The sequence below is a fragment of the Pristis pectinata genome, chromosome 6, assembly GCF_009764475.1.
Source record: "Pristis pectinata isolate sPriPec2 chromosome 6, sPriPec2.1.pri, whole genome shotgun sequence".
Taxonomy (NCBI): Eukaryota; Metazoa; Chordata; class Chondrichthyes; order Rhinopristiformes; family Pristidae; genus Pristis; species Pristis pectinata.
Genome location: NC_067410.1, coordinates 18,911,215 through 18,936,404, shown reverse-complemented (window position 1 = coordinate 18,936,404; position 25,190 = coordinate 18,911,215). Strand labels below are relative to the sequence as shown.

General features: G+C 39.7%; 1 protein-coding gene across 1 annotated transcript in view; it reads right to left on the bottom strand.

The window, feature by feature from the left end:
- atg7 (ATG7 autophagy related 7 homolog (S. cerevisiae)) overlaps window positions 1–25,190 on the bottom strand; it is a 130,951-nt gene that overhangs the window by 87,498 nt on the left and 18,263 nt on the right. Inside the window, exons 11-13 of the mRNA XM_052017351.1 lie at window positions 24,859–25,017; window positions 1,640–1,834; window positions 576–776 (exon numbers count right to left, since the gene is read on the bottom strand). Coding sequence (XP_051873311.1) covers window positions 576–776; window positions 1,640–1,834; window positions 24,859–25,017 — 555 coding nt within the window. The remainder of the gene's footprint in view (window positions 1–575; window positions 777–1,639; window positions 1,835–24,858; window positions 25,018–25,190) is intronic.

Genomic DNA, 25,190 nt, shown 5'->3' with positions numbered 1-25,190 from the left:
GCTGCAATTATTGTTAAGCACAGTGAACAAATTATGTGCTTCTGTACTGCAGTTTATCTCAATTGCAATGAAGAACTAGGTAAGGCAATGTTGTATAATGATTGAGGCAAATAATGAATACAAGTACATGGAAGACATTTTTTTTTTACAAACTCTCTTTAAACTGCATATCGGAATCTTTACCGTAACCTTGCTTTTTTGTTGTAACCTTGCTTTTTTGTTGTTGCTCAATTGTGAGGAGGCTGGGCTGATCAGGCTTATGTATTAGGTCAAATTAATTTAAAATTAGATTAATTTTGTGGTTTTATAATTCAATTATTTTGGCATCACAAAACAAAAAGGTGAAAGAGTGCCTGAAAAAGTTAGACATTAGAAACTCAAATAAAAATCATAAAAACTCCAGATGTGTCTGACAAAGAGTCTTTAACCTGAAACTCCATTCCTCTTTCCACAGATGCTGCTTGATTTTTCAGCTTTTACTGTTTCTGTTTCAAATTATAACAAACCCAGTTTCATTTTCAAATCTCATTTTCCCTGTACCCTGCTATGGCAGAGATATTTCCCATATTACTCACATCTCCAGGTGCTACCACATCATTACAGAAGTAGCAGCCCAGCTTGTGGCCAGGAATGTTTGAGAAGAGCGAAGAGCCCATCACAGAGGAAGGCATGGCGGTGGCAGCTGAAGCAGGTTCTCCACACTCCTGTTTGGGCTTCTTCAGACCATGTCTCATCACAACAAATGTATCGAACCCCAAAGCTGCATTAATAACTAACTGGAAACAAAAAGAAATATACTTTTCATTTGCATTTAATTCTACTTTTCATTTTCATGCTTCCTTTGCTACTAAATTTTCCATTGAGACTCTTACCAAATGGGGAATTAGGTACAGTAAACATCTGCATGTTTTATGCAGTAACTTTTAAATTTTATTGATTGGATTACACTGATGTACATTCCAAAGCCCAGAAAGGCACTTGCAGCGTACAAACATCTCAAGCAGCAGCTATAATTCAAACAAATATACCATTCTAATTTTATAAGGAAATGCACAGCCGTTTAGCATAGTACAGGCATTTCATAATGATAACAGGATATCAGTAATCAAGGCCACATTAGGCAAAACTAAGTTAAAACTAAATGCACAAGATTTTTGGAATGAGGTAAACAAAATAATGGCACAGATAGAAATTTTTACATTGCTTCAGTAGCAATGACTGAGACATGGCTACAGGGTAGCCAAGGATGTCAGGTTACATGACTTGAAAAAATAGCCATGATGATAAACAAGCAGGGAGAGCCCTGATAATATAGTCTGAGATCAAAGGTAAGTGGGGAAGGAGGACTTCACCTTCCCTGGTTCAAGCACATAAAAGGGGCCTCAAGCAAGTTACCATAGAAATGTAGCCTCATGTCCCTGCAGTCAGCAACTTCAGTACATGGAGCAGAAAATATATAGATCAAGTGCAACAGCTACATACTTTTTTTAAATTTTTAATTAGTAAAGCTGACTATTAGAAGGGATATGTGCCTACACCACAAAAAATCTTTAACTTTCCACTACTGACTCTTTTTCCATTTGTAGACCTGTGCTTGAGACACTGTTGATAGGCAGTGAAATGAGTACACGCCCATTACCTTGCGCTGACTGGCAGCAATGACTGTGGGGAGCCAGCGACTCTCACGTGTGTCCATTAGCAGGAAAATGACATCATGCGAGCAAATGAGCTTCTCCAGTTGTTCAACATCATTCTGTGCCTGTTGTATCGTCACCTCAGAAAAATTCACTGGGTGACCGGGCATTGGTATGGTTAGGTTATATCCTTCCACTTTCTGTAATGACAAAGAGGTAAAATAGAATCAGTTGTTACAAGTAAAGTCATCTTAACAATAAAGTCATCTTAACAATGGAGCACTGTTTGAAGAATTGTGGTTTATTTTTTAAACTTTGAATTAAGATATTTGCAAATTGGCCACAGAGCTGCCCAGAAAGGTTCAAGAATGCAAGATGACGAAGCTGGGAAAGAGACTGCAGAAACTGACCCTGGAAAGCAATTTTATCTCCAGAATCTACAACTAAATCCATGGACACGAGGGAAATTGATAAGTGCTAGCTGCAGGCACAACCAGGGTGTCAACATAAAGTGATCTTTTTTGTCCCTAATGGAAGATTTGTAATAGAAAGAAAGGACTTGCAAATATACAGGACCATTGATGTCTTTGGAATGTCCCAACATGCTCGATGATCACAGTGTAGACACTATTATAAGCCAAATGTAGTGGCCAATTAGCACACATCAAGAATCAGCAACTAGATGAATGGCTAGTTGACCCATTTCTGCAAATATTTTGACTAGCGTTTATTCTTCAAAGGTATCAAGAGAAATCCATGCCCTTTCTTCATTGGTACTGAGAGATTCTAACCAGGTGCTCTGTCCAGTAAAACTTACTGGCCTTACTGCACTACTCATAATGGTGAAATGACAGATATTTGCCAACTTTACTTTGTGAAAGTAACAGAAAACTCAGGGATTTCCATGCACCAGCATTCTAATACAGAAATACCAAGCTGCCATCAGTGATTCAATGGGACTGTGCTCCGAGTGCCAAGTGGACATAGAGTTCAGTGAAAAACCGAGAACTAATGCCAACTGCCCGGTATTCACAGAGGTAACTTGCCTGAAGATTCTGAGAGGAGATTTAAATGGTACAGCAGGCTGTGAAAGATCGAGGCAGTAGATTTTAAACAGCTTGTTAATTTAGTAAGGCTTGCCCCTGGCTTATTAATTACTCCTTACAATTTTCATGACTTTTTAAAATAATCTTTCTAACGGTTTGTTGATTAAGAATTGACCTCTTAATTGTCTCACATTTGACTACAAAACAAAAGAGATTACAGAAGCAGTGAGGTTCTTCAGAGTACTGGGGTAAACCTTTCACCTAGCTCCACACATATCTGCTGACAGAAATGCCCATCCCTGTACAATTTCCAAGTGGAAATGACAGTGCAACCTTTCACTCAGCAGAGTGCTGGTTTTAAGCCTTCTGCCCTGTATTGGGGGTCTTCTCAGAGAGCAACAGGGCAGCTTGAACTTCTGCACACTTCCTAACTGATTTAACTAAGAACATTGTACATGCGTGTGCAGGCACACATGCATTTTAATCTTTTAACTTGGGTCATTCAGAAACATTCAATTTAAAAGGCAGGTATAACAGTGGGGCCCACTGTTAAAACTATAGAACCATACAGCACAAAACAGCCACTGTTAAGGGTGTTAAATGCCACCCTTATCCGTACAGGTGGACACTTGCACTGGAAGAGACCCGTGCTGTGCTGAAAGAAATAGCATGTTCCAGAGTGTGTTGATTTTGAGACAGCGAGAGATCTACCTCTTGTGGAAGTGTTAACTGTGCTTGTATTAGCATGTGATCTAGACAACCCAAAGCTTACAGTAAGTGTTTCCAGCACTCAGCCCCTCATCCTGCTCGCTGTACTGCCAGGGTTTTAAACAGCGGACATTTAAATTGATGAATCAGATTTTCACGAAGTTCTCTTGTATCTAACAAGATTCAGCTCTTAAAGTGGAGTACTAGTTGTATTGAGAATTAATGAAGAATGAGCTGTGTAAATTATCAAATAACAACATGGTAGAAGTTGATCCCCAGTAAGTCAATAGAATCAAATTTTAGGAGTGAAATAGCCACGACTGCATAGCATATCCTGCAGAGGATAAATTTCTCGGCAAATGACCCAACAATGATTATAACACCATTCCAACCCACTTCGCGAGCAATACAGCCATGTTTTTGCATTGCCAGTCACTAGCTCACCCTTACAATATGAAAAATGTGAAGGACACAATCTCAAATTCACTGAATTGATAGATCAACACGTTATTAAGAATCCATCACATAAGGTCTTTTCCAAAGAACAAGCTACAATTTTTATATTCATTATATGATTAACTTAATTTCTATCACTCTTAATAATGCTTCATCAATTTTATAAAAGCCAGAGCTCTCAGCAGTAGGAAAAACATCAGTAAAGCAGAGCAAGCTTTTCCTTAACTGAAACAAGTTAAGCAACATGTTAACATAGGATAGTTGTATGTGATGATATGTGGATCAGTCAGCTGCAGTAAAGTGATGAACTACAGCTGCTTCTTCTTGTTTGTTCAGAAGGGAGCAAGTAGTCATTTAGGGAATTTTTGCAAGGAACTTGGATTGTGAACAAAATGAAGTTGAAAAGGTTTCCAATTACATTCAGAGTTATCATTCTTGCTGTGTGAATTCTGGAACTACAATAAGAATTTACAGATGGCTAGAGGCAAGATATCAACCAAAATATATTGATTTGAGGTTTGTTTGAGATTGTTTGTTGCTCCAGATTCCAGCATCTGCAGTCTCTTATCTCTCCTTAAGAGAAGAGTGGGTCAGGGACAAAACCTGCCAACCTTTAATGGGTTGGATCAGGATCAATCTAGGTACCAGGGGTCCAGTGGGACTGGGCTGGGCAGAAAATGTCCATGGAATTTTACATTTGGCACATTTCCCTTCCTTCTGTGCAATGCCAGGCAAAGTGAAGCTCCACTTTCACAGAGCTGGTAGCTCATAAAGCTCCATTATTTCTTTTGGCAGTGGAAATTTCAGAACTACAAACAAGCAGCACAAACTCTAGGATTTGCCAGCAGCAAAAAGTGATTGAGAGATTTTACCAGTCTGGTAATTATCACAGGCTGAAAAAACAGGTCTGGAAACAGAGATAAAGCATCTGGGAAATATCAGTGTGAGAGTCCAGGTAAACAGTGCAAGCTCTGGAAACGGAGAAGTTAATCTCAAGGCTGATTAGAATGGCCCAAGAATGCAGAAGAAAGTTGTTCCACATATTTATTTCTCATGCAAAATGTGAAGCATAACTAAGTGAGGAATTGGAATTGGTTTATTATTGTCACATGTACCGAGGTACAGTGAAAATCTTGTCTTGCATACTGTTCATACAGATCAATTCATTACACAGTGCATTGAGGTGTTTACCTTGGGAGATATTTATGTATTTACTATAATGATATGAATAACATATGAAATTATATTTTCAAGGAACCAAACAAGTTATGAAAAGTGTCCAGTGAATTGAAAACTTTTACTATGCCATGGTAACAATGAAATTTACAGAATAAGTGCTCTTCTCGAACAAAAACAGAAATGCTGAAAGAACCCAGCCAGTCAAGCAGCATCTCTGGAGAGCAAAACCAGTTAATATTTTGGGTCAGGTCCATCCAGGGGGTTGCAAAGTGCCTAGATAGAATGAGCATTGAATCTCAAATTCTACTAAGCTGTTCTCTCATCATTTCCCCATTATCATGCTGATATCCCTTCCTCAACCCAGTTCTTTCAAATGCCTTGCTAACAGTCAACAAGCTTCAAAACCTGGGCCTCTGTACCTTCCTTTGCAACTGGATCCTTGACTTCCTTATTGGGAGACCACAGTCAGTGCGGATCAGTAATAACACCTCCTCCTCGCTGACAATCAACACAAGCACACCTCAAGGGTGTGTGCTTAGCCCACTACTCTACTCTCTCTGCATTCATGACTGCGTGGCTAAGCACAGCTCAAACACCATCTATAAACTGTTGTTGGGAAAATCTCAGATGGTGACGAGGAGGCATACAGGAGTGGGATAGTTTGGCTTGTTGAGTGATGTCGCGACAACAACCTTGCACTCAACGTCAGCAAGACCAAGGAAATGATTGTGGACTTAGGAAGGGGAAGTTGGGAGAACACACACTAGTGCTCACTGAGGGGTCAGCAGTGGAAAGCGTGAGCAGCTTCAAGTTCCTGGGTGTCAACATCTCGGATGATCTATCCTGGGCCCAACACATTGATGAAATCATGAAGGAGGCATGCCAGTGGCTCTACTTCGTTAGGAGTTTGAGGAGATTTGGTATGTCACCAAAGACCTCTGCAAAATTCTATAGGTGTACAGTGGAGAGCATTCTGACTGGTTGTATCACAGCCTGGTACGGAGGCTCTAATACACAGGATCGCAAGAAGCTGCAGAGGGTTGTAGGCTCAGCTAGCTCTCCCCACCGTCAAGGGCATCTTCAAGAGGTGGTGCCTCTTGAAGGCGGCATCCATCATTAAGGACCTTCACCACCCAGGACATACCCGCTTCACGTCCTAACATCGGGGAGGAGGTACAGGAGCCTGAAGACCAACATTCAATGATTCAGGAACAGCTTCTTCCCCTATGGTCCACAAACCCATGAACACTACTTCATTATTCCTTTTTTTTGTTGCACTATTTATTTTGTAATTTATAGTAATTTTATGTCTGTGCACTGTACTGCTGCTGCAAAACAACAAATTTCACGACATACAAGTCGGCGATTGTGAACAGTCAATACTCATGCTCGTTTTTACCTGGCCTGTCTTAATCTACCTCCATGCAGCCTTTGGACTCGTACCTCACTCCTCCCCTCCAGTTTTCCTTTGAAAACTGTAAATACTTCATTCATCCCCAAGTTCTGAAGAAGAGTTGCTAACCTGAAACATTGCCTGGTTTCTCTTTCCACAGATGTTGCTTGACTGGCCGAATTCTTTCAGCATTTCTGTTTTTGTATCAGATTCCAACATCTGCAGTTTTGTTTGTTTTCCAGTGCACTTCTGTGTCAACACAATTCTCCAAACACTTCAACATTTTTCAAGAGCTAATATCAAACCTAAATTGTTGTATACATGTGGTGTGTTGTGTATCTTAGTCACAGCATACACCAACCAAATCATGGACATTTTAGCACATTCACACAGGTCCCTTGCATGATTGATTTAACAAAAGCAAATAAAAATTAGCAATTGGCCCTCTTAGGGACAAAAATGGGACCTTATATAATATGTCTTTTACATTACTTTGTTGTTGCTTGCATGTATTCCTAGCTGAGAGACTTAAGTTGAACAACATGTGACAGTACATTCAGAAGAGTGGTTCAGATCTTTTATTTATATATATTTTTTATACACACACACACATATTACTTTTTATATATAAATAAAAAATAAATGTACAGAACTCAAGGATAAATTTAATTGTGTCAAGTAAACTGACAGTCCTTGCTTTGAAATCAACTATTTAAGAACAAGTCAACCATTTTCTGCATATATAATTAATTATGAAATTCTGCCACTAACAATTAAGTGCAGACAGCCAAGATTAAAATCCATTAGATCTCACTTCATAAACCTGTTTCATTTATACAAACATGAATTCCTGCTCCCTTTTGAATATTCCAACTGGAAAATGTGTCATTGCACAATAAAAAAAAAATCACATTCTAGCTGCTAAATGATCAGATGAAAATGAGTGCTTCACTGTACTGCTGAACTTATATCTTTATTAAATGTAAGCGATAAGATTCTATTTTCCCCAATGTCCTCATTTTCATTCTTTCTAACATCCTATCCAAAAGACTGATGTTGTTAAGTCAAGCCTCTGTTTGTACAGGGGAATGTAACAGTTCCAATGACTCCATTTTGAAGAAAAGCAGGTAAGCCATCCCCAGTGTTCTGGCCAATATTTATCCTTCAAACAAAGTCATTATAAGATAAGCATCTAGTCGAAGCATAACTGTTTGTGGGAACCTGCCTTTTTTCTATATTGCTTCAAAAGTGCTAATTAGTTGTGGTGCTTCTTGAGACATCCTAAGATTGTGAAGGATGCTACATTTGCAAGTCATATTACAGTGAAAATCACTTCAACGACTCAACATGTACATAATAAATCAGTGGTATCAAATTCTCAAATCATATTGTGCTACTAACTACTGACCAATATGCTCCTCCTTAGTTGTGAGCAATTACATAGCACATAAAACTCGAGTTTCTATCAGGTGCAGGATTGCCCTGGACTTGGCCTAAATTCTACATAATTTCGAGACATAGATATCAAAGGAGGTGATATAATGGCTGGCTCTTCAGCCCAATGTAGTATACATTACAGGAATTCCTACTTGGTTGCATAACTTGTCTGATTATCCAAATCACTCAAAGGGAAATAGGTTTAATTCTGTCTAGAAAGCATGCAACATAAAACCACAATTTGCCTCAAAATGGAAAAACTTGGATGAAACTTGATTTGGTGAAATAGTTGCGACAGAACGTAATGCAGAAATGGTAACACAGGAAAGGCAAGCAAATTTTAGGGGAAAAAAAAGACAGGACACACTATAATATTTTAAGTGGACGCAAAATTTTATGCTAAATCTCTACTCAACCTGAAGTTACTTTGGACTAAATCAGGGTGGGCAAGATGTTACTATAAACCAACCTCTCCATTAGCATCCATTACAATAAGCCATGAAAAGTTTGAAAGAGAACCTGTGGATGAAATTTTAACTGCTGTAATTTGAGGACATTATTTCCAAATAAATGATGATTTAAAAAACAAGCATATGAAGCAAACATGGTTAAATCTATATAATAAATTTTAATACTTGACTTAATAATTTTAAAAAGGTATGATTCTGCTCTTATTCACAATTATTTAGAGGACATTTCTAATTGTGCCCATTGATCTCTAATCACTCTCTATTGCATTTGCTGTAATGGGCTGGGCACTATTCTAAAATGCCAAGAGATACTTAGAAAAGGTGGAGCTAACATTGCCATTCATTGCTGCTGAGAGTTGCCCACCGATTATAACAACCCGGCATCATTACAGTATCATTCTTCAATTTATATGTGCCTTGTTGCATCAATGACAAGGTGTAAGAAAGATAAGATATCTTTATTAGTCACATGTACATTGAAACACACAGTGAAATACATCTTTTACGTAGAGTGTTCTGGGGGCAGCCTGCAAGTGTCGCCACGCTTCTGTCGGCAACATAGCATGCCCACAACTTCTTAATCCGTACGTCTTTGGAATGTGGGAGGAAACTGGAGCACCCGGAGGAAACCCACGCAGACACGGGGAGAATGTACAAACTCCTTACAGACAGCGATGGGAATTGAACTTGGGTCTCTAGCACTGTAATAGCGTTACGCTAACCGCTACACTTAATGCACACATCTAAAATGAAAGGACTTTTTGGTTCTCATCAGATTTTCTACCTAACGAGGAAGCAAAACAGTTGGGGAAATGGAGGTGAAAAGGAATTCTGGGAAGTGCATTTGGCAACTTGGATGGAATGAAAAGTTAAAAGCAATAATCAAAAAATATTCAGAGATCATTCAATTAATCAATCAATCAGTTAAAAGCCTTAAGTGAACTTCTCCTTTTGTTCTGGGACCCATTTCTACCCTCTCTCCCCAAGTAACACATGAATATATGTTGTATATTTACAATGCAGAAAGGATCACTGTAAAGATCAAACGGGATCTCCCTTAAGACTGGTGCAGAGACTGCAATATAATGACTAACCGTGCCTGTTGCTCCATAGCAGGACTAGTCATACTCACAAAACATAAAGGAGCTAAGCTACAGCATCAGTTAATATTCCCAATACATTCATCACCACCCCCGGCTGTGTCCTGTCTTACTGGAAGGGCAGAGCCACATTGGTGATAGCACAGTAATATATTGTCAGGGAACTTTCAAAGTACTGCGTGCTAACTAACTTGATGGGGTCAGGGGTTGATAGAGTTTCACCTGTTAAAGTTAGCTTGCACTGTTAAAGCCAGTCAGCCTCTCAAAGTGTGTTTCACTGTCTGGCTTAACCTGCTGCAGCCACTATGCTGAAGGTTAAGGAAGACAGTACAACACGTTTTGACCTGGGAAAGAGTGAAGAATGTCACAAGGGAAGAGAGAGTAAACTCCAAGATTTTCTGATGTTGTAGAGGAGGCTTTGCCACTGGAGAAGAGAGAAATGCTTGACCTCCAACAGAATTTAGATCCCCCAGCTGTCATGATAGGATTTGAACTCATGTTAACAGAGGACCTCAAGAGAAGCTCCTTAAAGGCATTGGAAGCAGATGGCTGTGACAGTCAATACCAGGAGACAAGCCTCAAGGACTTGGATGCATTGCTGCAAAAGTTCAATTACATTACACATATGGCCAAGGCCAACAAATTCATGGCCCAATGCCTTATCCCACATTTTGCTCAAAGCACCTACCTACAAGCTCAACAGGTAATTGGTTGAGTTCACTCTTACATAATTGACCCTGATACAAGCTCCACACTCTTATTTCAGAGAGTTTCCACACACTTCTCGCTGTTCAACTGCTATCAGACATGTCATGCAAACATACTGTGTAATATTCTCTCAAATGTTTCCTTCTCTTGAAGGACATAAGGACATAGCAATAGCATTAATGTTATTATACGCCTCGTCATCCAGTGGCTGCAATGATTCACTGATTGAATCTCAGTTTGATAGCTTGGGAATTCTGATAATTGAATGCATTTGCAATAAAATGCTCTTATTAGTATCTTTAAAAGGAAGAATATCTGGTGTCTAGTTTTCAGAAACACTACAGCGTTGCTGACTCCCAACACCTCAATTCATGGCTGAGGAAGCCATTCAGTTATATTGAACTGCTCAAAAATAAAGCCAGCTGGACCACTCAACATCGACGTAGATACCAAACATGAATAAAAAAGATTGCCCAGTCAGGTGACCGCAGATGCTGCAATACGAAGCAAAAAAACAAATTGCTGAGGAACCTAGCGAGTCAGACAGCATCTGTGGAGGCAGAGGGATGGTCAACATTTCGGGATGAGGCTCTGCATCAGGGTTGAGAATGGAGAGGGGGGGATAGGCAGTGTTAAGAGGGGTGAAATTGCCCAGTCAATCCAGTAAAATTATCTAATTAGTATCTGTGGATATGTCAAAATTGGTAAAGCCATTTCTCGAACTAGTTAAATATTAGTCATACACACAAAAATCATGATTCAATCAGGTTTCCATCTTCCAATAAGCCAGACTTCAAACAATTTGACCTACTCCACATTATACCCAGCTGTGGCACTGGATTAGCAAAGACCACGAGCTCTGACTACATCCCAGCTGAAAACGTCAAAGACTTGAGCTCGTAAACTAGTTATGCATGTTTCCGAGCTCTCCTAGGGCAGCTGCAACATTGACATCTATCTGACAATGTGGAAAAGTGTCCAGATACATCCAGCTCACAAAAGCAGGATGAATTCAATCTGTCTAATTACAGCTCCATTGGTTTACTCTCAAATGTCAGCAAAGGGGTGGGAGGTGTTGTCACGAAGTATCCTCACCAATAACATGCTCACTGATGCTCAGTTTGGGTTCTGCCAAGTCTACTTGGCTCCAAACCTCATTTTAGCCTAGATCCAGATGTGGACAGCCTAGATCCAGATGTGGACAGTTAAATTAAAGTAATTGCTCTCAGTATCAAGACAGCATTTAACCAAATGAGGCATCATTAGTCCCACGAGGTCCATAAGAACCTCTCCACTGACTGGATTCATGAACAGCACAAAAGGAAGAGGATTTTATTGCTGAAGGTCCGTCATGTTATTACACAATTCCTCAGGGAAGTGTTAGGAAGTTTGCCGACGATTCCACAGCACTCAGCTCCATTTGCAGTTCTACAAACCATGAAGCAGTTCAGATTCAGATTCGTTCATATACATCAAGGTGCAATGACATTCCTTGCTTGCGTGATGCTCACAGAACAAACAGTATACAAGGTCACAATACAGCGACAAGTGCAAAACAACAGAATGGTGCAAAGATAGTAGTTCAAATGGAAATAATGCAAAAAGAAATGCTGAAATGCCAATAATGGAATAACCAAGAGAGGTAGAATTAGAGTCTGAGAATGAGCAGCATCACCAGGAAGGGGATGTGAAAGAGATGACTGGTTCAGAAATCTGTTAGCGGGGAAGAAGCTGTTCTTGAGTCCGGCTATCCAGGCTTTCAAGCTCCCAGAAGGTATAGGAGAGTAAAGGGAATGGCCAGGGTGGCAGGCATCCTTGATGATGCTATTAGCCTTCCTGCAGCTACGCACCTTGAAGATGGACTGGATAGAAGGAAGGAAGAGATGAGCCTGTGATGAACTGGGCTGTGTTTACCACCCTCTGCTGGTTCCAGAGCAGAGCAGTTGCCATATCTTGCCTGTGTGCTCTGAGAATTGACGATGTTCAGGCTCAGGCTGATTAAATGGAAGAAGAAAAAACATTCCAGCCCCAGAAGTAGAATTAACAACCATCTCCAACAAGTGAAAGTCCAACCAAGGCCCATGACGTTCCACAGCATTATCAACAAGGTGGGGGCAGGAAGGATGGAGGTTGGGTCCCAGATGAGGAATTAGGGGTTGAGGGTGAGGGGAAGGGAGTCACCACAAAACTGAAACTGCCACATAAATACACTGGCTGCGAGGGGTGCTCAGGAGTGCCAAAGCCCGTAAGAGAATTAAATAAAAATAAGACGCAAGATAGCATATAACCAACAGTAGCAGCAATCGCTGCCGACCTACAGTGGCCTGGCGCAGCTGCCACAACCTCATTCTCTTGGAGGAGACAACACTGCCATCACTGGAATGGTCATTGCAGAAGTGGCTGTGGAGCTGAAACAATACAAGATGATGGCATGTTCATACCTAATCCTCCTCTTCGCTTCTCTTCACACAAGCAGGGGACGGCAAGCAGGTGGACCTCTTGATTTCTTTCCCGTCTCCTTGTCATAACCCTACTCTTATGCCAGCTGCAGCCTACAGCCTACAAAGGCAGTGGTGCAGGAGCATGAAGATAGTGAAGACAAAGAACTCTTGGCACGTTGGCGTAGCAGTTCAGATACAGATAAACAAATGATTGAGTGGAGAGTTACGCAGGCACAGGTAGCTGCAGTCACTGCACTAGTTTAATATAACTGAGGTGCCAGTTCCTCAAAGAATGGGATAACAAACAAGTCCAACTGCAGAAAGGCTCAACTTGAGAACTTTGACAAGAGACAAGAGCAGCTGATGGACAGACTCAGTGAAACGATGGATGCTTTGGAAAGTTACCCTGCAAAGGACTTTGCACAAAGGTGGTGAAAGGCTGTACCCTCAGTATGGTAAGCTGGAGTAAAGTGAAGGATTTCAGTGAGGATGACAAGGGTTTAGAGAGAATAAGGAACCAAAGAAAATGCATCAGTACAAAGAAAAGTAGAGAAATCAACAAGACTAATGGTGACAAATCTCAAGGACTGATCATCTACAACCCTAAGTTTTGAACAGAGGTGGCTGTGGAAACTTTGATGACAATCTTTGAAAATTCTAGATTCTGGAATTGTTCCTATGGATTGGAGGAGAGCACAGGTGACCCCATGATTTAAGAAAGGAGGGAGAGACAAGACATGGACCAATTAGACCAATCAGAGTTGTTGGAAAATGCTGGAATCTAATAGGAAGAATAAAGCAACAGAATATCTTGATAAGAATGCTAGGATTGAGCAGTTCCATCCTTGAATTTATGAAAAGAAAATAAAGTTTACTAATTTTATTTACTAATCAGTAATCTCAAGTTTACTGGAGTTTTGTTTTGAGGATGTGACTAGTAGAATAGATAAGGGGGAAAAACCGTGGATTTAGTACATTTAGATTTTCTGAAGGTTGGTCAACAAGGTTCAAGCACACAGAGCTGGGGATAATATAGTGATAGGGATTGCCAGTTGGTTATCAGATGGAAAGCAAGATGTGGTAATAAGCAGTTCTCAAGCTGATAGTCTATAACACAGTGGCTACCACAGGGTTATTGCTTTGGCCCCAGCCATTCATATTCTAGATCAACAACTTGGCTGATGGGATCAAATGTTTCTAAGTTTGCTGTGAATCTGGCAGGTGGAACGCAACAGAGAAAGATGTGAAGTTACTCACTTTAGTTCACAAAGCAGAAAAATAGAATATTTTTTTTGAAAATGAGAGACTGGGTAATGTTGATATTCAAAGGAACCCAGCATCCTGTGTACAAGTCCTCGCGTAATAAAGGCCAACATAGCAGGTGAAGCAAGTAATTAAGAAGGCATATGTATGTTGGCCTTTATTTCAAGAATTAAAGATGCTGCAGTAGGAATCACGTGGGGGTTAGTGAGATTGCACCAGAAGTGTTGTTCACAGCTTTGGTCAGAGGGTGTACTGCAGAGATTCACTGCATGCTTTTCAGGGAAAGGGGTTTGCCTGCGTTTGGCCCATATCCCTCGAAACCTTTCTTATCCATGTAGCTGTCCAAACGTCTTTTACACATTATAATTGTACCTGTCTCTACCACTTCCTCTGGCAGCTCGTTCCACATATTCACCATCCTCTGCATGAAAAGTTGCTCCTTAGGTCCCTTTTAAATTTTTCCCCTCTCACAAACCTATGCCCTCTCATTTTAGACTCCCCGACCCTGGAAAAAAAAGGAATGTAACCATTCACCTTATCTATGTCCCTAATGATTTTATATACCTCCATAAGGTCAGCTCCATTGTAACCATAGCCAGCTGAAATTATTCCTTCCTGCTGCAGAATACACATTCAGCTGTGCAAGGTTAAGAGCAGGCATTAGTTGCAGCTCAAAGCTCCAAAACGGTAGTGCTGGGTTAACTGAGCATTGCACGTGGATAGATATTGTGATCTGCCTTCTCTGCATATCTCATATGGAACATTAGCTGTGCAAATGCCAATGCCCTCACCAATATGGAAGCTGGAGTGACTTGCACCATGTGCGTGCACGCTAGGCATGTGATACCTGCCCTATGAGGTCAAGCTTTTGTATTCTGAACTTTCAACAGCTTTGCTCTGTTAAAAACAGAAGTACTTTTATTTTGGAAGGATGCGCAAATTAACTCTTCTTATCACAGGGATTCAAAATTTTCCATTTTAGTTATGCAACTAAATTTTTCCAGGGTAGAGGACTAGTTAATTAAGTAAGGTTTATGGTGCTTTGAAATTGAGCAGAATCAAAAGGGCCAATGATGCCATTATCTATAAACTATAATGTAAATAATCAACTGCAGATGGATTTAACATACAAAATCTCTAGCTTCATTGAACACATGCTCCTGACATGTACTTTCAGCTCTTGGATCCTTTGCCGAAAACAATTTTGAAGTGAAATTGTCAAAAGCAACTTGTACCCTGTGAAATTGTTTAGAATGATTTGTTGTCTACAGACAACAAGCATGAGATAAGCAAGAACAGGTCACTACTTTTCTTTCCTTTCCACCCCATCAACCTCTCAGTAAAGAAGATAATTCCATTTCAACAGTGCTATTCAGATTTCAGTGCAGTGAAATGGGAAGTGTCTGACTCATCTATTTGAATTGTAGAGAAATGTACCTTGTGGGGCAAGACAAACATTTATCCTGATGTGGGGTCTTGACCAGAAACATCAACCACCTTGACCTGCTGACTTCCTCCAACAGTTTGTTTTTTGCTCCAGATTACAGCATCTGCAGTCTTGGGTCTCCATGTAAATATTTGTCATATAATGTTAAACCTCCCTGTAACTTAAGAGTCTCAGAATGTTAAATAACCTAGTAATAACTCTATCAGCAAACCCTTCAATGGCAAAGCTTTAATTAGAAACTAACCAAATGAGCAATTGATGGAGTAATCCCTGGCTTCCAGTTCAAGGAAGTAACATGCTCATTTTGCTGCTTAATTTAAAACAAAGTACAATTACAATAAGAACAGGACCAGCATGGAGCAGAAGCTTAAACAGAAAAAAAAATGTTGCGGCTACAAGAGCAGAGCAGAGGGTGAGTATTGTATAACGAGTAGCTACACTCCTGACCACCATCACTGTCACTCAAAGCTCCTGCTGGGGGTATTCATTACTTGCCCAAGTGGGTGCAGTCACTTCAACTCTCACAGATTCAACACAGTAAGTGAGCCAATTGAGCGCTTTGTTCACTCAACTGGCTCATGGCTACTCATTACGTACATACTTCATCACTGACACGTTGCAGCATTGTTGGTGGGAAGTGCCATAGTAACTGGCTCAACTTCTTGACAGCATCTCATAGCCTTATCAGCTTGACCATCGAGAAAGATAAAATGATGTCATGGAAGCACAATCAAATTCAAGTTCGAAATGATTTGGCACACACCATTCCTCTATCATTATCTTGTTCTTATCCTGGAATCACCTTCCTAACACCATTATGGGAGCATCTTCTATGTGTTGTCACGAACCAGCAACAAAAGAAACACACTGAGCATGATTCAGTGTTAAAAACTATTTTATTAATCACTACTTATGATAATATGAAAAATAAAAGTAAAAATGTTAGTATGTTAGAATTCAAAAATGTTAAACCTTGAACGTTAACCCCAAAACTAAACTTTTCGTATGTGTGTGACAAAGTCCAAAACTCCCAGTTCAGGAATGGTTCTTAAAGTTCAGTTCCGCAAGCCATAAGGTGAAACATGAGCAAGGGCTTCTTCAACAACCACCGTTGTCTTAAGATAAGACGTAGATGTAGAAAAACATAGAGAGAGTAAATACGAAATCCAAATGTTCCACGATGGAACCCAAACGACACTTCAGTGTTTACTCGGTAGTGACTCCCTCACCCCGAAAAGCATCCGAATTGTGGTCGTCCACACACACAAATACCTGTTTCCTTCTACAGGTCAGCAACAAAGTGAACTCCACCGGATTACTTCCAACTTCCATACATGGATTTCAGTAGCAAACACAGTTATTGTTTCTCATCCATCGATAGAGAAAACAAGCAGGCTGGTGTCTCTCTCCCTTCTCTCTCTCTCTCTCTCTCCTTCTTCTTCTTACTTCTTCAACAACGTCATTACATCCTTTATCTTCTATTGACGTAAGCACGCCCCACACACACATACACACACACTCTCTATCTTAAAAGGACTTTCACTGAGTCCGTAACAGTGTGCTAGAATGTAAACTCCTACATCGTAAGTTTTTACTCTCTTCAATAAACCTTGATGCAAAACCTAATCAAATGCCCTCTGGAAAACCAAGTGTAGTACATCCACTGGTTCCACAGGTTACTTCTTCAAAGGACTCCAATAAGTGTGTCAAACATGACTTCCCTTTCACAAAACCATGCTGAATTAAATTTTAAATTTTATTTACAGCATGGTAACAGGCCCTTCTGGCCCAATGAGTCCGTGCCACCCATTTTAAACCCAAATTAACCTACCCATATGTCTTTGCAATGTGGGAGGAAACCGGAGCACCTGGAGGAAACCCACGCAGACACGGGAGAACGTACAAACTCCTGACAGACAGCGACGGGAATCGAACCCCGATCACTGGCGCCGTAATAGCACCACGCTAACCGCTACGCTACCATGCCGCCCCAAAGCTGAAGTTGCCCAATTACCTTCAATTTTTCTAATTGCCCCGCTATTACATCTTTAAAAATAACTACTAATATTTTCCTCAATGACATATGTTAAGCTGCCTGGCTTGTCATTTCCTCACCTGGGAAAATATGACCATTTAGGCAGTGAAACTGCACCGAAGAACAGTCAGCAGCTGAACCAAAGAGGCCATTTATAAAAATGCCCCAAATAACGTTTCTCCACTCCCCCTTTCAGATACTCTGTCACCCAAAGTGCATTTCCACCATTTTTGTGTCTTATTTCAGCCTGGCATATACAGATTTTATTATCTGAAGCAGCAGAATACCCATTTTACTAGGCTATGGCTGAAACAGTAAGAAACCACTGAATCAAGTACTTCTTAAATCAAATTGCCACCATAACAATTCAAAATAAGTGTTAAATGCTATATAGCAGGAACAGCAGTAAAGCAAAGCTATTGGAGCATCGCACCTTAATCCCAGCCAGTATAATTCAACCATTTTTTGGATTTATTTTTTGCAGAAAACGAACTGTTCAAATAATCAATGCTAGAAAAATTAGGGAATGTGGACAAATCACATTAGACTAATGGTGTGCTTTGATAAATATTTTGAACCATGAGAAATCTGGTAAACTATGTAATTTGTGCTGACATCATTTAAGAATATTCAACACAAACTTCTCTTCCCAAGTCAATATACAAAGCACTGATCGTGTGGAAATTTAAAATGGGATTTTAAATATTCTACCCCTCAAATCTGAAGGACACATTTTATGCCAGCATGCATTAAGTATTTAAACATTGCATTTGCAGATCATGAAACTACAATGTCCTTCAGATATCAATATAAACTTTATGTAAACAGCATCATAACTCATGTGTGGCACTATACAAGTGGAACACAGGTACACAAGAGGAAAGCAACATTCATAGTGACCCGTACAACAATACCGCTTACTGGCCTTTGATCCATGTTCCTTCAATTCTTAGTTTAAAAAAAAATCGAAAAGAAACCTTACAGCATGGACAGATGTTATTGGCTGACTGAGTCATGTCAGCTTGCTGCAAAAGCAAACAGTGCTATTTCCTAGCTCTTGCCCAAAGCCCTACAATGTTCATTCCCTTGAAGCATCTATGCAATTCTTGTTTCAAGGCCATTAGATCTGCTTCCACCATTCACTTGAAACTTCTAAGTTCATCCAAAGACCACAGCCTTCTGGGCAGTGCCAGATCTGCACCACTCTTTGTGTCAATGCTTCCTGATGTCACTACTAAAAAGAGCAAAATTGAAGATTACACTGCCCATTGCTGCTCCTCCTTCCCTAACTTTTAGTGATTCCCTCACCAGAGGACATGGTTTCCAAGTATCTAGCTGATCTAACTTATTCTCATTTTAAAAACTAAAATTAGTTTGTTCCCTAAAACTTCTAAATGCAAGAAAACCAAGTTTAAGCATGCTATCTTCATAGTTTTACTCATTAGGCCCTGGGATCATTCCGATGAACCTGCACTGTAACCTTTTCCAGGTCAATGTTCAAGTCAGGTTCCGAGCCCATTAATGAAAGCAAGACTCCAGACGAGGTCTGACCAAGGTTGGTTTGGTGCAATTAAAGCACACAGCATTCCCTCCTTACCAATGAATTTCATATCTCAAACTAATAAAAAAAGCTTATTAGAATGTTAGCTATGTTTTACATTCATAAACTTAACTTTGTGATTTATGTAAACAAAAATATACATTAATTTACTTGCTCCTCTGCACTTCCTAGTCTCTAACTAATAAATTAAGTGATACTTCTTAGATCCAAAGTAGATAACCTCATTGTCCCCTTTTGTAACTTGCTGTTCTCATCCACACTTGCCAGTTTGCTCAGAGGTCCTGCTCCTACCATGCACTAAAGTGAGAACTTTCAAGTCAACATCAGCAGATAACCTTACATTTTTAAGCACGTGATGCACAACCCCACAACAAATGTGGCCCAGTGCATTATTGCACAGAATCTTTTGTAAATGTACAAAAAAGGTAACAAGCTGTTATAACAGTAATGACAAAAACTGATTTGGAGCAAAGCTCTGAATATCTGTGAACACACTTCACAAAGTTCCTTCTTTTTCCTGGGTGAGATGAAGGCATCAGACAATAAGAGTATTACCCAGACATATTGCAATTCATGGATACCGTTCTCAGGCTAATGTCTGTAGAAACTCACATGTACTGTGCTGGAAATCACAACAGAAATTTAAAAGCTGCAGCTCTGCAACAACTGCCAATGTATTATTCCAAGTACTGGTTGTTTTGATTGCTGCAAAGATTTGTCATTACTCACTACCACCCTCTGTAAGCAGCAACTAAGCACAGCAAGAGCTTGGCACAGAGCGTACAGCTCAAAAATAGCAGCTTTTCATTCTATTTGGTTACAAGTTACACACTACACTAATTTACCATCAACTTAGTTCTGGTGACTACAAGCAGGACAGAAAAAAACCCTGATTAATCCAACAGGAAAATAAGGAAGATTGTCTTTACTGAGAGGTCAGAACAAGGAAAATGCCTCCAAAAGGAAGTGATTAAGACAAAGAGGTTAGACAATTTTAAAAAGGAACCTAAACAAGTGCACCAGGGAATAGTGAAAAGATGTGCTGAAAAGCTGTGGTTAGTTAAATGGAATGGGATGAAACTTGTGGAGTTAAGTGTAGGGTTGGATAATTTTGTTTATGAGTGGTGACTATCTAAGCTAATGTTTTCTTTCCAACAGAGGTTGGGGGGGGGGGGGGGGGGGGGGGGGGGGGGGGTGGTGGTGTGGGAGATACACTCGAGGTCCATAAAATTATGGGAGGCCCATGACAGGGTGAACAGGAAAGATTTATTTCCCTTAGCATAGTGACTAGTAGAAGGACCAGAAGGATTTTTTTGAAACTCACTACCAAAAAGAATGGAGGCACATTCAAAGGTTCTTAGATAAGCACTTGAAGAGCTGTAACTACATATAAACAGATTGCCAGCTGGGAAGTGACCAGCAAAAATCAGGTCTTTTTCCGTCTTCATCAAATGGTAGGCTTTCTGTGCTGAAAATCTCACTGTTTCAAACTAGTTTGTTAAATGGCCAAATTTTGTGCTCTTTACATGCTATGGGCCCTTCAAAAGGGAATTGGACACACATTTGAAAAATTGTAGGGACTTCAGAAAACAGCAGGGAAATAGGACTAAAATTGCATAGCTCTTTAAAAAGCATCAGGACATCTGCAAGGGCTGAATAGCCTCCTAATCTAAAATGCTGTGAAATGCAATGACCAGCTTGCCCATAATTTAAGATTCTGTAACATTATTTACTGAACCAATAATCCATCTGTGCACGGAGTTTCGATAGAAGTAGTTAACAAAAGATATTGCACAATCGAGGCCGCTAGTCTACCCAGTGTGGAAATTTACTGCTTCCAGTAGGAAGAGATAAATTTTCACTGCAACATGCCAAATGGAGTTGATGTCCTCTGACTGGGAAATCCAGAAATCTTAGATTGGATTATTGAACTGCTGAGGTTGATGTATTATGCTTTCTTGGAAATGTCCATCATCTACTAGCGCTTCCAACTATTTGCTCTATTTGTGTCAGTTCCAACTAAGGACTGACCCACTCATGTAGTCGGTAATGAGCAGACAGCACAACAGTCTCCTTCTCGGATATTTCAAGCAGCAAAAGCAATAAATTTGACTGTCTCTCACGTAATCTATTTTGCTTTGCACATAACAGCATCAACCAAATGCATCCCCAAAAAAGGCTCTGCAGGTCTTGAAAGCAAATTTCCAAACAAATCTGAAAGATGAATCATTGTAAATTACAGGCCCTCTCCAGGTTACAAACGCCTGACTTACAGTCCGTACATACAAAACGAGCATCTGGGAGACCGGTGGGATGGATTTGCCAGCTGCTGCGGGGCTCCAGGCATCTTCTGCCTTGTGGGAACTAGGTTTGCAGCAATACCTGAATAGTTAAATAAAACACTCTGGTTTAACTACATGTTGCCCTTGGTGAGCCTATGTTTTTATTTAAATATATTGCTGGGTGGCCACATTTCCGGCTTGCAAACCATTCAGGTTACAGACAGCTCCCAGGAGTGGAACCCTGTTGGAATATGGTGAACACCTGTACTCTATTTCCAAAAAAGGTTCTCAAGCCAAATCTATAATCTCAAACGATCAACTGAAGTGTAACAAACAATCTGCTGGAGGAACTCAGTGGGTCGAGCAACATCTGTGGGGAAAAAGGAATTGTCGACGTTTTGGGTCAAAACTCTGCAACAGGACAAATGATCGACGAAGAGTAAACATTCTATTTGCCAATCAAGGGCACTCCATTTTGAAAAATTACAAAAAAAATCATTAGTTAGCAAAGCTATTCTAATCATTCGATTTTTTTTAAATTTCATAACAATCCCTGAGATTTTTCATTAAAAATAAACAGGTCCTGTTTGCACTTTTATCTGCAACATTGAGACTTGCCACTGTCTCGTAACATGCTTGAGTTTTGATTTTCCCAAAGTGAAAAAGCCAAAGCTGAAGCATGTTTTGAGACAATAGCTTAACCTCCTGAAAATACTTCAATGGTCTCTACCCTGCTGAACTATCAAGTTATTTGTGGGGCACCTAATGTGAAAACACTGATCTATCCATTTCCTTTCCATTTCCAAATTGGTCTTTTGAATTCAATCAACTTTCCTTAAAAGAAGAATCCAAATAACCAATGTCAGACATGGCTCTGCTGAGACAGGAGATAATGGCTAAGATCTACACTGAAGTATCCAGCAAGTGTCAATACCCCTGCACAATGAAGAGGGAGGTGCCATCTTTCAAAACAAAAGTTAAGTCTCATTCCTCAGATGAAGTGTCATAAAAAAAGAACAATGGGGGTTGGGGGAGGTGGTGGTCTCTGGTATCCTCACAAATATTTAACCAATGTCATGTTATTGTAGAACATTATTGTGTGCAAACTGGATACAGCACCTTCTCCAATGGTGAATTTGTTTCATTGGCAAATAGTGGAATTATGAAAAGTGTAATGACCATGTGGGACCTTTTGTTTCAAAATCTTCATTGCACAACATTTGCAGCCAAAACAAATCCACCATTTAAATATGAACAACAAAACCTGCATGAGGGAGAGAGGTTTTCTTTTTAAAAAGATTAAAAAGAACTCGACAACCCAACTTTATGAAGAAGCACAGGTAGATTAACTGAATAGGCAAACCTGTGGCAGTCAGAGTACAGCCCAGGTGCGAGATCATTCACTTTGAACCCAACAGTTCAGAATACTTTACAAATTGTGAGAAGCAAGAAATTGTGAAAGAGCAAAAAAAAAGGTACAGATATGTATGCAAACCATGTGGACACACGTAGCAAGGTTTGCATTTGTTGCCCATTCCTAATTACTCCAAATTGAGAGGCTAGCTGAGCTATTTAAAAGTACAGTTAACAGCAGCACAGTGGCGCAGCTAGAAGAGCCGCTGCCTCACAACACCAGAGATCCAGGTTCAATCCTGACTGTGGATGCTGTCTGTGTGGAGTTTGCACATTCTCCCTGTGATTGCATGAGTTTCCTCCTGTTCCCTCCTACATCCCAAAGCCGTGCTGATGATAGGTTAATTGGCCACTGTACATTATCGCTATATGTAGGCGAGTGGTAGAATCTGAGGTAGTTAATGAAGATGAAGAGGATTTAAAGAAAAAAGGGGGATTAACATGGAGTTGTGTAAATGGTGCTGATGCTCAGTGTGGACTCAGTGGGCTGAAGGACCCATTTTGTGCTATATGACTGAGTCAGCCACCTTACTCACACATACTGCCAGACTGAGTAAGGAAAATATTAGGTGTACCAGATGGATTTTTATAGCAATTTGCTCAAATTCTCAGTTTACCATTATTGAGAGTAACTTTTAATTGTAGATTTATTCAACTGGCTGAATTTAAATTTTCTGACTGCTATAGTGGAAGTTGATCTTGAACCTACAGATCATTAGTTCAACTTTCTGAATTACTTGTGTCAGAACACAACTACAATATTACTGCATCAGCACATCTTTTCACAACTTGTGAACTAAACTTCCTGATGTCTTTAAGCAATGTGCCATATGTATAGAAAAGCAAGCCCAAATTCCCACAAATTTTACAGAATTGTCGGTGATTACACCTTAGCTTCCAGCCTCTATACGCTGGTCAGAAAATGTGCTTTTTCTGCCTTCCCTGGAGTCAGTGAACATTCTTTCTCGGGACAAACACTAAACACTGAAATCACTAAAATCTAACCAAAAAAAATTATTAAAAAAGGCCAATGGAATTTTGGCCTTCATCATAAATCGACTGGAATAAAGGAACAAGACTCATCCTACAAATTAACAAAGCTCTGGTTAGATGCACATTTAAGCACAGAAAGATTACAATGACTTAGAATGGGATACAGCAGATTCACAGGAAAAGTACCAGTGTTAAAAGAGACTAAATCACGAACAATAATTGCACTGACTACATGTATACTCCCCTGAATACAGAAGATTACTATGTGACTTAATTGAACTTTTTAATATGATTAAAGAATGCAATGAGTAATCCACAACAATCATTCAAGAATTCAAACCCAGTAGATCAGCTTCAACTAATTAAGCTAAAATCAATAATTGTAATCACGTAAAGAGAAATGGAGAAGGAAACTGTGCCAAGGACTCTTGTTCAATGCAGAACCGAACAAAGAAACAATACCAAATTATCACAGATATACCTTTCTCAGAAAGATCAATTTGTAGAATACAAATAAAAGAAAACATGCATGCCAGTATTTCTCTGCAGAATCTGTTTCTCCAACACCCCCCCACCCCAAATCAGGCACGAGAACATTGTTTAAACAAAATGAGCTTTTTATGTGGATTAAAACCATGCAAAGGCATTTTAATGCTTATGTTAAGCCAGATGGCCTCTGTCTTCATAAATGTCATCTCTAGGATTTAAAGGTAAAATACAAAAATCATTCCTTAACAAATTTTATTACTAGCACAAAGCTTGGGAATGGTTATAAATGCTATGTTTTTTTTAAGAAAGTCTATTATCAGATACACAAGAGAAAGATATTCTCATTGTTTTGGTCTGGTAGCAACTATTCATGTTACAACAGTGATGTAAAGTTCCTAAAATGATGGATTTATAGAGAAGCTGTGGGCATTAAATAACCTCATGAACAATGGTGTAAAATACAATAGGTCTCACTAACACTACAATTATAACCTCTTTCTAAACAAATAAAAATTGTCAAAAGAATTACCAAACAGCAATAAAATGCAATTCCTTTGGATCCACCATCTCATATATACTTTCCTATAGTACAATTAACTTTGAAGCTACAAAGTACACTTCCATCATGTGTGTATGGCCTTATTAGAACCAATGACAGGTACAAGTGTAAAAAGGGCTTGTACAACACCGTAAAACTGAATGTGCCTTGCAAATGCCGTAGTACTAAATAATAATCCTGAAAGCAGTAATGAGTCATAATTTTGAAATATTAATCTGAAATGCAACATGAAAGCCATGCTCACCACGCCAGGAAAGATCTTTTGTAGTTTCTCCACTGCAGCGAGTGCTTTGGGTTTGCCACCTTCAAGACAATCTTCAAACTCATACAAGGACTGGCGTACTGGGTTAGAGTAGGACACCTTTGCATTGTCCACAAAGGTGATCTGTCTTACTCCCCAACTCTAAAAAGATCCAAGGACAAGTTGTTTCATGAACAAGTTAATCTAATCATTATGTATTTTAGATCCACAGTCTTTGTTTACATGTGCAGGATATTATTATCTAGAGAGCAGAATAAGTCACGGCGGCAATGTTTAAGTGTGTATTCCTACGAAGCAGAGGTTTGCTTGGTGTT